At 47.3% G+C, this 11,783-nt stretch overlaps 1 protein-coding gene across 1 annotated transcript; it reads right to left on the bottom strand.

Annotated features, from left to right (window-relative positions):
- Positions 1–1,158: 1,158 nt before the first annotated feature.
- LOC142557319 (uncharacterized) lies at positions 1,159–11,534 on the bottom strand. Its single transcript, XM_075669057.1, has 3 exons — positions 11,438–11,534; positions 3,581–3,872; positions 1,159–2,508 (listed from the first exon to the last, which is right to left on the bottom strand). The coding sequence occupies exons 2-3, from the start codon at positions 3,860–3,862 to the stop codon at positions 1,378–1,380; spliced, it is 1,413 nt and encodes a 470-aa protein (XP_075525172.1). The 5' UTR covers positions 3,863–3,872; positions 11,438–11,534; the 3' UTR covers positions 1,159–1,377.
- Positions 11,535–11,783: the final 249 nt, after the last annotated feature.

Consider the following 11,783-nt stretch of genomic DNA (forward strand, 5'->3'; position numbering starts at 1 on the left):
GAATGAAATTTTAGCTCGTGTCTTGATGAGCAAGTCAAGGCCAGCGAGTGGTTCACGAAGAGGCTGCGCGAATACAACACAGAACCCGGGTGTGTTCAGATAAGCGCAGATTTAGAGGGGTCCCGAATATTTTTAGTTTTCAGCGAAATGTCATTGTGACGAGGGAAAATGTTTCTGTAAAAGGGAATCAATATTTGTTTTGCGAAGCGTAGCAACAATTTCTTGAAAAAATATTCTTCATTCACTAAACGCGAAAAAGAGCGTTTTAACGGCTTGTAGATTTTAGGAATTCCTAAGGCTATCTCTAAAATTAAGCCCTTGTACCCCGCCAAATTTTTTTTCGCTTAATTGAGACCACTAGTACTATTGGCCCATGGGAGTTTAAATTTATGTGACCTAGGCTATATTTTTGAAAAATTGCGAAACTTCGGTGTTTCAATAACTGCCTGAGACTGATCCGGAAACCAATGGCTTTGTTGGCTACGTTAGCTAAGGCAACGAAGCTGAAAAATATTTCAGATTACAGGGTTGCAATGCTTTGTAACCGCTACAGAGTCCTTTCGATGGACACGGGCTCAAAATATAAAGAATAATGTGCAAGTTACGTTTCGAGAATATGGAAATGCTGACTCGTTCTGTGAGTGGAGGCTGGGGAAGACAGCAAGCTTGTGAAAATGAATTATGCATGGCGACAGCTCCTTGTTCTCGCCCCGGCAACTCCTCGTGATGTCATTCATTTCTGCAAAATAATGCCTGGTTTATATAACTGTCTAGTAGTAAAGACTGAAAACGAAAGAAAGTAGCATCCAGCCGTTTTCTTGCACGAAACTACGAAGGTGACCCACACAGGTTTCTCAGAAAGAAAACTACGCAGTTGAAGACAAATTTGTCGGAGTTCGGAATTCGAACCTGGCACCAGTGCTTATTCCTGGCGGTCGCTCTAGCATCTGAGCTAATCAAGAGGCTAGCAAATCGCAGAGCGAGGGCGAATAAATGAACAATTCTAAGCACTGGAGCACTGAATATTGCAAATCATTCCTGCGGAAGTCCGCAAGGTGGAGTAGAATTTTTGAAAGTGAAAAATCGACGCCTACCTGTTCTTTAGCACGAAGCTACAAAAGCGACCCATAGGGGCTTTTCAGAAAGAAAGCTTTCCAGTTGAACAAAAAATTCGTCCCGGTCCGGGATGTTTCTTTAAGATTCTGCAACTTTTTGTGTTGATGTCAAGCACTGTACCAGTTTCTTGCCACTGCACTGTAACATTCAATGTAACAATACATTTTCTTTGCCAGAATGATAAAGTGCCGACCCAGCGGAAGAACTGCTGCCCACGAGCACGAAACGTTTATTGAAGAACGCTGAGCCTTTCGCACTCTTTCACGTCGCGGCAAAACGCCGTTCCAGTTTCACGAGAAAATCTACTCGAATTTCACCCTCCGCGTTCGTCTTGCCCGCCAGGGTGGACGCGTCCAGCAGACACCGCAAGCGCAAGTCCGGAGCGTAGGCCGACACGGGCAGGAACTCGCGACTCGGCTCCTTCGCTTTTTCAACGATCCACTCCCTCAAGTGCGGTGAACTCAAATCTTCGGCGCGCAAGGGCCGCACGACTGGCAGTTTCCACCTCGCAGGCATCGTAGACATCGCGTAGACGGCGACGAAGCCCGCGTTCCTCTGCACCACGCACCGGACGCACACGCCGGTATCTTCGCCGCCGGCGAAAATCCGGTGCCAGACTATCTTCAGCCCCTTGCTCTTCTCCGCCACCAACCACGGCTTATACTGCACACTGAACACAAAGAGTTCTTCAGAAGTCTCACTGCTCTGGACGTCATGGTGTCCACCAGAAATGCCCGCCATTTGGAGGAGTCTAGACCGGGTAGCCAGTAGACTCTCTGCTGGCCGGCTGGTGACCGCCCCCTGAGAACACGAGCGCTGCGTCGACGACGCGCCACTCTGGAGGTCCTCCGTCCGCACTTTTCGTTCCATCTTCCGGAATCCCTGAGTCACGACGACCTTCATTTCGTTCAGCGCTGACACGAGATCCCGGAGATCCGCGGTTCCCCGCAACGACGTCAGATCGTGCACAGAGGCCCCGGCCGGTCGTCTCATTGCGCCCCGGCTGGTGCTCGGGTCCGTGTGAATCGCTTCCTCTTGAAGTTGCCTGGAGCTGAGTTTCTCCAGGGTCTCGGCGAGGTCGTTGACTCGGCCCTGAATGGACGTCAGCATGTCGTGGCAAGAGCAGTCGGCGACCACTTCACGCACTCCGGCGTCTTTAGCATTGGGTTGGGCTATGTCGAGTGAGGAGATGCTCCCGGCTACACCCGATTGTAGTGAAGCAATGCCGTTGCATCCAGCTGCATAGTGCCTCGGCAGGTCCTTACGCAGCACTGTGTCCCGGCAGCCAGGACACGTGGTGGCATGGAAGGAACAGTGCTTCTCGAAATGCTCCAGCAGCTCCCCGGCTGGGCCTACGAAGTCGCACCCGTTGTGGGCGTTCCAGCAGCTTACCTTTACAGGTGAAAAAAAAGAGAGGGATGGTAAGGGCTCCATTCTTCCGAAGGTAGTAAATTCTATAACACTCGCAAGGCTCAACTTTTGTTTCCGTGTCCCACTCAGGAGGAGGTTCATATGTCCGCACGACCATCTCTTTATCTCGCTCTTTATCATGTTTGTAGAGAACCACGCTTTCTAACTCGTTGCAGTGGTCGAACAGGACCCATACAAAAGTTCCCCGACAATAATGTCTAAGCCGACTAGTGCACTGTCGCTAAACTATCATCCTGTGGGCTCTGTAGAAGAACATCTTCAGCTGATTATTCACTGCCTGAATAAATTCTTGCAAAGACTCTGCTTAATGAGTGGTTTGAGGTTGTGTGTTCAACTATATGGTTGGGCAGCATTGCTGATCACAGAGCAAGCAGACGTAGTGGTTGTTATATAAAAGATTACGCAATGCAAGTGAGCTGGACAGGGCGTGTAATGCGTGGATGCAGTAACCGACAGTTTTTTGAATAGCAGAGACCAGCTTTATCGTGTCCGGCACACGGTATATAACAAGGCGTTTGAACTAGTACTGGTTTACCGGACCCTGGCAGCGGGATCTCGTGACGCTTAGTTTAACCAGCATGCCTCACAGTCACTTTCGTGTTTCATGATTGTAGTTGCCGAAAAAAACTTGCCGTGCTTGAACGCGGTTACTCTAAGTTTCTCGAGCAGTAGCACGGTTTTGCGTGCCTTGGGAAAAGACAGAGACACTGCTCGGCACCGTTAGTAACTATCGCATCTACAATTGCACCACAAAACCCACAGACGCTGCTCGGCGCGGCAGCAGCAGCGAACGAATCGACCATAATGTTGCGTCTAGCTTCAATGCGGAGTGCCAGCACTCCGTGAACTTCGTAAATATTGATGATTTGTAGGAGTAATAGGAAATCGCTGAGAGAAGCCTTCCCCCGGCCAGTGAACAATAATTTGATGATGACGATGATGATGATAGTGATGATGATGATTATGAAGCGAATAAATATGCTTCTGATGAGGAGGATGATAATGATGATAATGAGGAAGAGGCTGACCTCACCTGCAGCTTTTCCATGTGCTTCTGGTCAAACGTTATCCAAGAGACGTCCGACTCGGCCTCGAACGAGATCTTGTCCAGTGGACAGGCGTGGCGATCTCCACTGGCGCAACCGTCCAGGCAGGAGTCGCACAGGAAGTGCGTACAAGGCAGCACGGCTATGCTTTGCGGCACGACTCCGCAAAGCCGGCAGACCCTGGTGGTTTGCAGGTGCTGCTTGAAGTTGACGGGCCGCCAGTCGAGGCCGCTCGCGAATCCGCACATGCGGTACGTGGTGTCCGGCATGATTGCAAGCCTGCGTCATGTCATCCAAGTGTTCATTCATGGCATCGAAAACTGTAAAATAAATTATGGGGTTTTACGTGCCAAAACCACTTCCTGATTATGAGGCACGCCGTAGTGGAGGACACCGGAAATTTCGACCACATGGTGTTCTATAAAAGTGCACCTAAATCTAAGTACACGGGTGTTTTTTTTTCATTTCGCCCCCGTCGAAATGCGGCCGCCGTGGCTGGGATTCGATCCCGCGACCTCATTCGAAAACTGTAGGAGGAAGGTATACGGGAAAGCTTCTAACTCGCTGTGAACAGCTGCTTCTTTCTGTCATTTGTGGTGCCTAATATGGGTGATACTCATATTGTTGTTGATGCTGTGGCCTCATGACATAGGTGATACACTTGACGGTGATTGGCCTGCAGACAGAATGTGTCATGCTGCAGTACTCTTTACTACGCGTATTTAATGACCGGTCGTTCCTTTATTTTTGCCATTGTCAGAGTGCACTGGATATGATCAACTTCCCTGTTGTCTCACAAGCTTCTGAGTTGGCCTGACATACAGTTGTCAATGACATTACGATGAACGTATGACATAAACAAGCTTTTCATTGCTAGGCACCGCGGTACCTTCCTATTTTAGTTGGATTTGAAGCTGGATAAATTCGTTTCTTCATTCACAACGAAAAGGCCACTTTTCTCGAGCATGTCTATTCGATTAAGTTTGAGAACTTCGCTATTGGAACAACCTTTGTTTAATGATGTCATCAGCGGCTAATGAGTGACTGATAAGATTAGGAAATTTGCAGAAGCATAATTGTTTCGGCTCACTCGGCACACATGGGTGACCAATGTTGGTGCATTTTTCGCCAAGACTAGCGCATGGCTTGCTTTCTATAAGTGTTAAAAATGAAAAAAATACGCTTTTAATGCCTATAGGAATTATTTAGGGGGTTCCTCGTGGAATATCTTAGCGCCTGCTGATACGCTCAAGAGGAATATGTAGCTGATTATAGTAAATTTTAAATACTACTTTAGAGCAATACATGGAATGTGCCAAAACTCGACTAACAATTGGCCAGGCTTGGTTTTTCTCATACGAGACTTGACGATTACTTGTATACTCCCACAACACTCAACAGCGCGTGTTCCGGGCATAAATAGAAAAATTGCTGATTGGTGCAGTGAGAGCTGCACTTGTGAATTAAAAAAAATTAATGTTATTTATCTCTGAATTGTGGAAATTCTTCATCGATAATTTTAAGCCCGTTCTAGCTCGCACATTTAAGACACTGCGTCGATGGAATGCCAACGAGAAATGAAAGGAAATAAAGTGAAATAAGGCAATCATGTATGAATTATGCCTATACTTGAAAAGAGGGAGGTTAGGACCAAAGACTGTAATGAACGGACATTTCTCCGAGAAGTCTTGGTTATGCTGTGGACTATAAACTAAAATGATGAAAATTATGAGCACAATTGGGATAGGCCTTACTAAGTGAATCAAGTATCGCAGTTATGAGCCTGGCTCCGGCTTTTTAAAGGCGATAGCGGCTGCACCTTCGAAGCGGCAGGCTTATGGCTCGCGTTGGCTAATCGGTCGGCCGATTGTGCTGAAAAACACAAAGAGCCGGTATATTATCGGCGAAGCTTATCTTTCTGTTCTTTTTTATTGAATCTGCGAGTATCACTCAGCACTACTCTTTGCTCATCTGAGCAGTCGAACAGAACGTGAGACTGATAAGCACGTATTCATCGAATGCCGCCTCTTTGGACCGGAGTTATCGGAACAGCTTTATATCCGAGTGGTTCCGCCGGGCGGCTGTGCTTTGCGCCTGCGTCTCCGTGTATGACGCGGTGCCTTTGTTCAACGCCTGCACCCACGCGGTGTGTATATGTGGCCTTAGTGAACCGCTGCCCACGAAGAGGTCACTGGTTCGATTTGCGACCGCATCTCTGGCGGGGACGAAGTGCAGTACGCTTGGCGTACTGAGATTTAGGTGCAGGTCAAAGCCACAGACGCCTGAATGTGGGGGTGAGGGAACACCAGTGCAGAATGAAAACACTTAGAAGACGACGTTGCAGTACTGCACCAGGAGTCGGACGCCACAATATGTCCGGATTGAGGATGCCGGAATGCAAAGAAAAAAGACAGGAAAGAAAAAAAAACGAGTTTAATTTCGTGTATTGTTGAAATGTCTTGATATTGCTCTGAACGGTTTCCCTTACGAAGGAAACTGCGATATAGCACGTGTTTTAGTTTTTAGAATATGGAGAAGTTTAAATATCGCCTGTCACAGATGGCGTGATTCTGGTCCTTGAGCTGGATCCCGCAATGACGCGGACATTTTTTGCACGACAAATCGAAATACGGAAGCAATTATTTCAAACAAATTCTCATTATATTTAATTAAATTCATTGCGACACATATTGCTATTTAAGAATTTTAGCCGGTGAATTCTATAGGCGCGTCGTGCCTACTTGGAACTTGTTTCCAAGGTGCCACTTTTTTCGAGATATCCATCCTCAAAACGTGTGACCAAATACAAGGGCGGTCCAGCTACTTTCGCCAGTGAGTGCATAACAAGCTGCTTTGTTAAACAAGTCAAAGCAACAACCATGCATTCTTGCCACTGCATCGGAAAACTAATGGAGAGAATGGTTCCAGCACAATTAGAATGGTACCCCCAACATTACGAGGTATATCCAGACGCAGTGACAGGTTTCAGGCGTGGCCGTTCTTCCATAGACAACGTTATCAACTTGCTGACGTACATCGAGCACCAGAAATTCTGCAAAAGATTATCTGATACCCTGTTTCTGGATTTTCAGGGAGCATATGATAACGCAACACAGGAAGCGATCTTCAGCATGTTAGAGGCATATGATAACGTAACACTGGAAGCGATCTACAGCATGTTAGAGGCAGTAGGACTTGGCGACAAGATCTACTTCTGGATTTAGTAGCTACCTGCAAAGGAGATCATTTTCCATACTTACAGAAGATGGCCTAACCTCCCTGTATTACAGTAACCGTGGGGTCACTCAGGGTCGAGCACTGAGCCCAACGCTCTTCAATTTAACACTCATTTTACTCGCCGACATCCTTCCATGCACCGTGCGGCTCTCCCTCTATGCCAATGACATCTGTATTTGGACATCGGGTGTGGCGCGTCCTCAGCTCTGCGCGCGGCTTGAGAAGGCAGGTACTTTAACATCATCGTAGCTTGAAGAACAAGGACTTCAAATACCATGTGAAAAGTGTGCAGTGGCATTTACCAGGAAACCAATGTGTCCATAAGTGATATCCGTCTACGAGCAGCTGGTCTCGCACAGCACAAGTCACAGATGTTTGGGAGTGGTTATATTCACAGAAATCTCTACTGACGCCTCATGTGAATTATGTGAGAAAACGACTTACGGGAATTTGCCATACGCTTAGGTTACTCGCTGGAAAGACCTGGGGTGTGTCATTACTATCTATGCTGCAACTGTACAGGGTCCTCTTTATTGGATTCCTGCGGTATAGCCTACCGGTCATCCCCTACACCTGCAGAACTAGCCTGAATACATTCCAAGGCATCCAAGCCCAATCCCTTAGTATATGCCTTGGTCTACGGCGGAGCACGTCAACGGTAGAAGTTATTGCAAGCGCTCAAGATTATAGTATAGGAACACACATTACCATTGAAAAAAATGTGTGTGCGCACTACAATTCGCCCCACCCACTACCTCGCAAGTCTCCTAGTAGAAAGGTCCCACACGAAATTCAGTGCAACTGTATTCGCGCACCGCGCCTCTCTTACTTCAGGGTACGCACCTGCTGCAAAACCTTCGATTCCTCCATGGTGTGTGAGCCGTACTCAAGTAAACCTCACAATTCCAGGACTTCAGAAAAAGATAGACTTGCCGTTACCTGCACTCAAGCCACTTACTTTGCTACTCTTTGCACGAGAAATACAGCGACTGCGTAGACATCTATACTGATGGCTCAACCACATAACCAGTTTCGCCTGGCGCTGTACCTATACAAACAAGGAGAATAACCCAACGGTTCCAGACTTCCCGTATCTCTACGTCTACGGCTGCAGAGCTCACGGCTCTCCGCGGTGCGCTTCGTGCGATCAACACAGAGAGTCCTCAAAAATGGGCAGTTTTCTGCGATTCAAGGCTGGCCTTACAATGTATACAGTCATTTCTCCGACATGGAACTCACGATCAATTGACGTGCGAAATCGCGGAACTCATCCATCATATGAGAAAAAAAAGGTCATTATATCACTTTTCAATGTATATCAGGCCATTTCGGTGTCATGCAACCACTCATGGAACGTAATGTCATGTAACGTAACCCCTCATGCATTGTCAGGCCAACCGTCATGTACTGTCCTGTTCAGGGACCTCTGAGGTATAATAAATGAAAAAAATAAATAAATAGGAAATGGTGACGCAGATAAGGCAGCTCAGCTGTCAAACCAAGAAAACCGCGGCGTCCCCATTCTTCTCTCAAGGACAGACGCTGCGAGACGGTTCATTGTTCTACGACGCACACTCTCGTTAGCTGAGTTGAGCACCGCACATACGAGGTGCACCAGACTGCACAGACTCAACCCTTCGCTACAACTCAGACCTCCGGCTGGACTGCACCGACATCAAATGTCTCTTCTGTGTCGGTTGTCGTTCAGATTTGCCTTCACGAAAACTTATTCAGCACTCATTGGAATGGCTGACAGTCCTGCATGTGATGTCTAAGGCTGCGAGGAGAGCATTGACCACCTATTCTGCCATGATCCTCAGTCTGAAGCACAAAGACAATCTACGACCAACGCATTCAGGAAAGTAGATGATCGTCTTCTGAGTGAACAGACAATGCTAGAGCGCCGTCCCCACCGATCATTGACTCAGAAGGCACTAAAGGCACTTCTGGCCTTCCTGAGAATGTCTGGCTTGTACGAGCGCCTTTGACTCTGTAGTGCTGTTCGTGGACTTTTCGCTACCCTATCTTTCTCTTTCCGTCGTTTCTTTCTATTCCCCTACTCCCTTCCTCCAGCGCAGGGTAGCTAACCGGACTCGAGTGGTTAACATCCCTGCCTCCCTCTTATCTCTATCTCCTCTTACCGCAAGTTTGATGGCACATATCTTAAAGCCATGTCTTCCTCGGAATTCTTTCCAAATGGCTATGCCTTGCATACTTTCATAATTGCATAATTCGTAAAAATTCAATAAGCGCCATAATATACTTAGTTAAAAAAACAAACGAGTATTTTTTTATTATAGTCGGTTATGCATATATATATCGATATCTCGTGCGTGTCCACCGCTTCGAATAATCCACCTGAAGGACAACAACTGTGTTATCTGCCACTGGCGACATTTAGGACCGGCACCGCAAGTGGGCCAAAAAGAACGTTCAAAGACGATTAAACCTCAATCTGTGGTCGCCGAAAGGCAGTCTGGCTGTGCGAGTTTGTGGTAAGAATGGGGTGTGTCAACTATATAATTTGCTTTGAGAGGTCTGCGAAGTCTCATATGACAGCGTTTGCATCTTCGACCTGAGGCGCACCGTCTCAACAAGGTTACCACGAAGCTACCACGAAGCTACCACGAAGAAAAGAGAAGGCTACAGTGTGGTGGTAGTCGGCGGCGGTACCGCCGGTACCCATACTACTGGTACTACTGATACCGGGAACAACGTTACCGCATCATATTATCACCGGTACCGGTACCACCCATGTTAGTCTTCTTCGGGATTGGTTCACATAGATTCCACTATGTTTGGGACCACCCAATGAAAGAGGCTAGAAACATATCCGACGCGAAAAAAGTATGGACAAAGGCTGTTTCACATGCTCCGACTGGAACGAAAAAAAAAACATTGGTATGGTCACATGCGTCGCAGTGCAATTTTCAAAGGGCTCGTTGCACATGACCGCAATTTCAACAATGCGGCTAGTGCGACGCCCAGGGTTTCTTGCTGTCGAGTTCTGTGGTACTCTCTGCACGATTCCTTTATTCTAATAAAAAGTACCTGTGCGTTATGACATTATTCACCTGTCTTTAAAAAGGGGCACATGGTATCCGTGTTATGTAATTTAAAAACACTTTGAAGTTTAAACTTTTTTTGATATGCACAACGTGATTCCTGAAGTTCTGTGCGAGGAGGCATGGTACATCTTCATAGCTATTCGTAGCTGGTCGTTCAGGGCTGTGTGTCGTATTATGTTTAAGTTTATTTATTTAACCACATGGTACATTAGGAACGCGCATTTGTGGCTGTGTATGACGGGAAAAACGCATAAAGGCAACTTGACTAGCCCCATCGCCCCTAAAGCAAAACAAAAACAACCACAGGCAACCCAAGACAGCGGTACATAAACATACACATGGGGTATTTCGCAACAATTAATGAATAAAACATTTACAAAGCACAAAAACTCGATGTTCTATCATTATTGAAATAAACACATCATATTAAACGACGCGGTTTTTCATAAAGCATGTAAGTATTAGCTATGTTGGGAAGACACCAAGATCCTACTGGGTCCAGACTGCAGGGAACACCATACGCAGAAACAGACGCAATCTGTTCCTGCTCCCAAACGTAGGAGAAACCAGTCCCGTCCCAGTCGAACAGCCTCAACAAAGCAGCCTGTCAACGGACACGACCGACAACGCGGACATCGTGGCTGAGCAATCGTCCGACACCCAAAAGACCCTTCCGCCGAACGAAACTTTCGAGACCGGAGCAAAGAACGACGGGATATCGGCGCGTAATACGAGCGCCGAAATGACTCGACATGATTTTTATAGTGCTTTCCTTTCTTGGTAGGCACACAATGCTTGTAAAACGGGGAAGATGTGGCGTCGTCCCGATACGCACTGTGTGTGCCTGTGCCACAGACACGCGCTGAGATAAGCGCAATGATTTCCATTTCCTTTGACCAGTTCTGACACAAGTCATGTGACCATTCTGGCTGTATATATTCCATGACGGTATATTAAAAAGGGATCATTCTTGGTCGTGAGATGACGAGCGTCTGTCTGTATGTCTGACAGTTCCCTCAAGGTCCTTCTGCAACTCCTCGTTGTCCTTACAGCACTGCGCACTCTCAGACTTCGCCTAAGTCAACTCCTGACGAAATACCTGAACGTGTGCCTTAAAGCGTTCAAAGCACTCATTCATGAAGCCCGTACATTCACCAATGCTGGCGAGTTTGGCTCGTATTTACGGGCTCGAAGAAGCGGCCTTGCCAACTTCAGCTGTTACCTCAGATGAATAAGTATCAAGTTTTTCCTCCGAGTCAGCCAACAGTTTCACTATGGCTTTGATGTGTTCGGTAGCTTTTCGGCAAGAGCTTTCACAACGCCGCCCAAGTCAGCCGAGATATTATTCTCCTTGGCTTCAGTTCTACAAACGATACCACAAAGGTGCCTTTTCCTGAGCTCAGAAACAAAGAAGGAATCGCACAACTCACAAAACAAAGAAACTGTCACAGTTTACCTGCATAGAAAACTCAAGGAAGCAACAGCGACGACATTACTGGTGCATACGCATAAGCTTTAGGTAAAAAGCTTACAACCAACCTGCAAAGCCTCCAGAGAGTAGTTCAGCGTGCGTCCTCTCGCCGTCGCTGCCGCTGCGTGAGAGAAGCGGGCTGCAGAAAAAAACGCCGCACCCAAGACAACCTTGATAAGCGGCGTGAAACCTGCCGCAGGCTCGGGTAGATGGCGGTTCCGTCTGCGCCACTGTAACGACCCTGGCTCGGCGAGTGCGATACGCTGGCCTCAGCCTCTAGAGAGTGCTGATATTTCAGCGTGCCTCATGTCGCCGTCGCTTCCGCTGGCTGAGTAAAAGATGCACTTTCCATGTCTGCGTAGTTCGGCCAGCGCTATTACATTTTAGCACGTGATCCATAAACAAGCCTATATA

Source organism: Dermacentor variabilis, chromosome 9 (assembly GCF_050947875.1).
Source record: "Dermacentor variabilis isolate Ectoservices chromosome 9, ASM5094787v1, whole genome shotgun sequence".
Taxonomy (NCBI): Eukaryota; Metazoa; Arthropoda; class Arachnida; order Ixodida; family Ixodidae; genus Dermacentor; species Dermacentor variabilis.

Excerpts from the sequence above, each read along its gene's own strand:
- LOC142557319 (XM_075669057.1), bottom strand. The coding sequence starts at position 3,862 with ATGCCGGACACCACGTACCGCATGTGCGGATTCGCGAGCGGCCTCGAC. Across the intron at positions 2,509-3,580 it reads AGCACATGGAAAAGCTGCAG|GTAAGCTGCTGGAACGCCCA; the intron begins GTGAGGTCAGCC and ends TCACCTGTAAAG.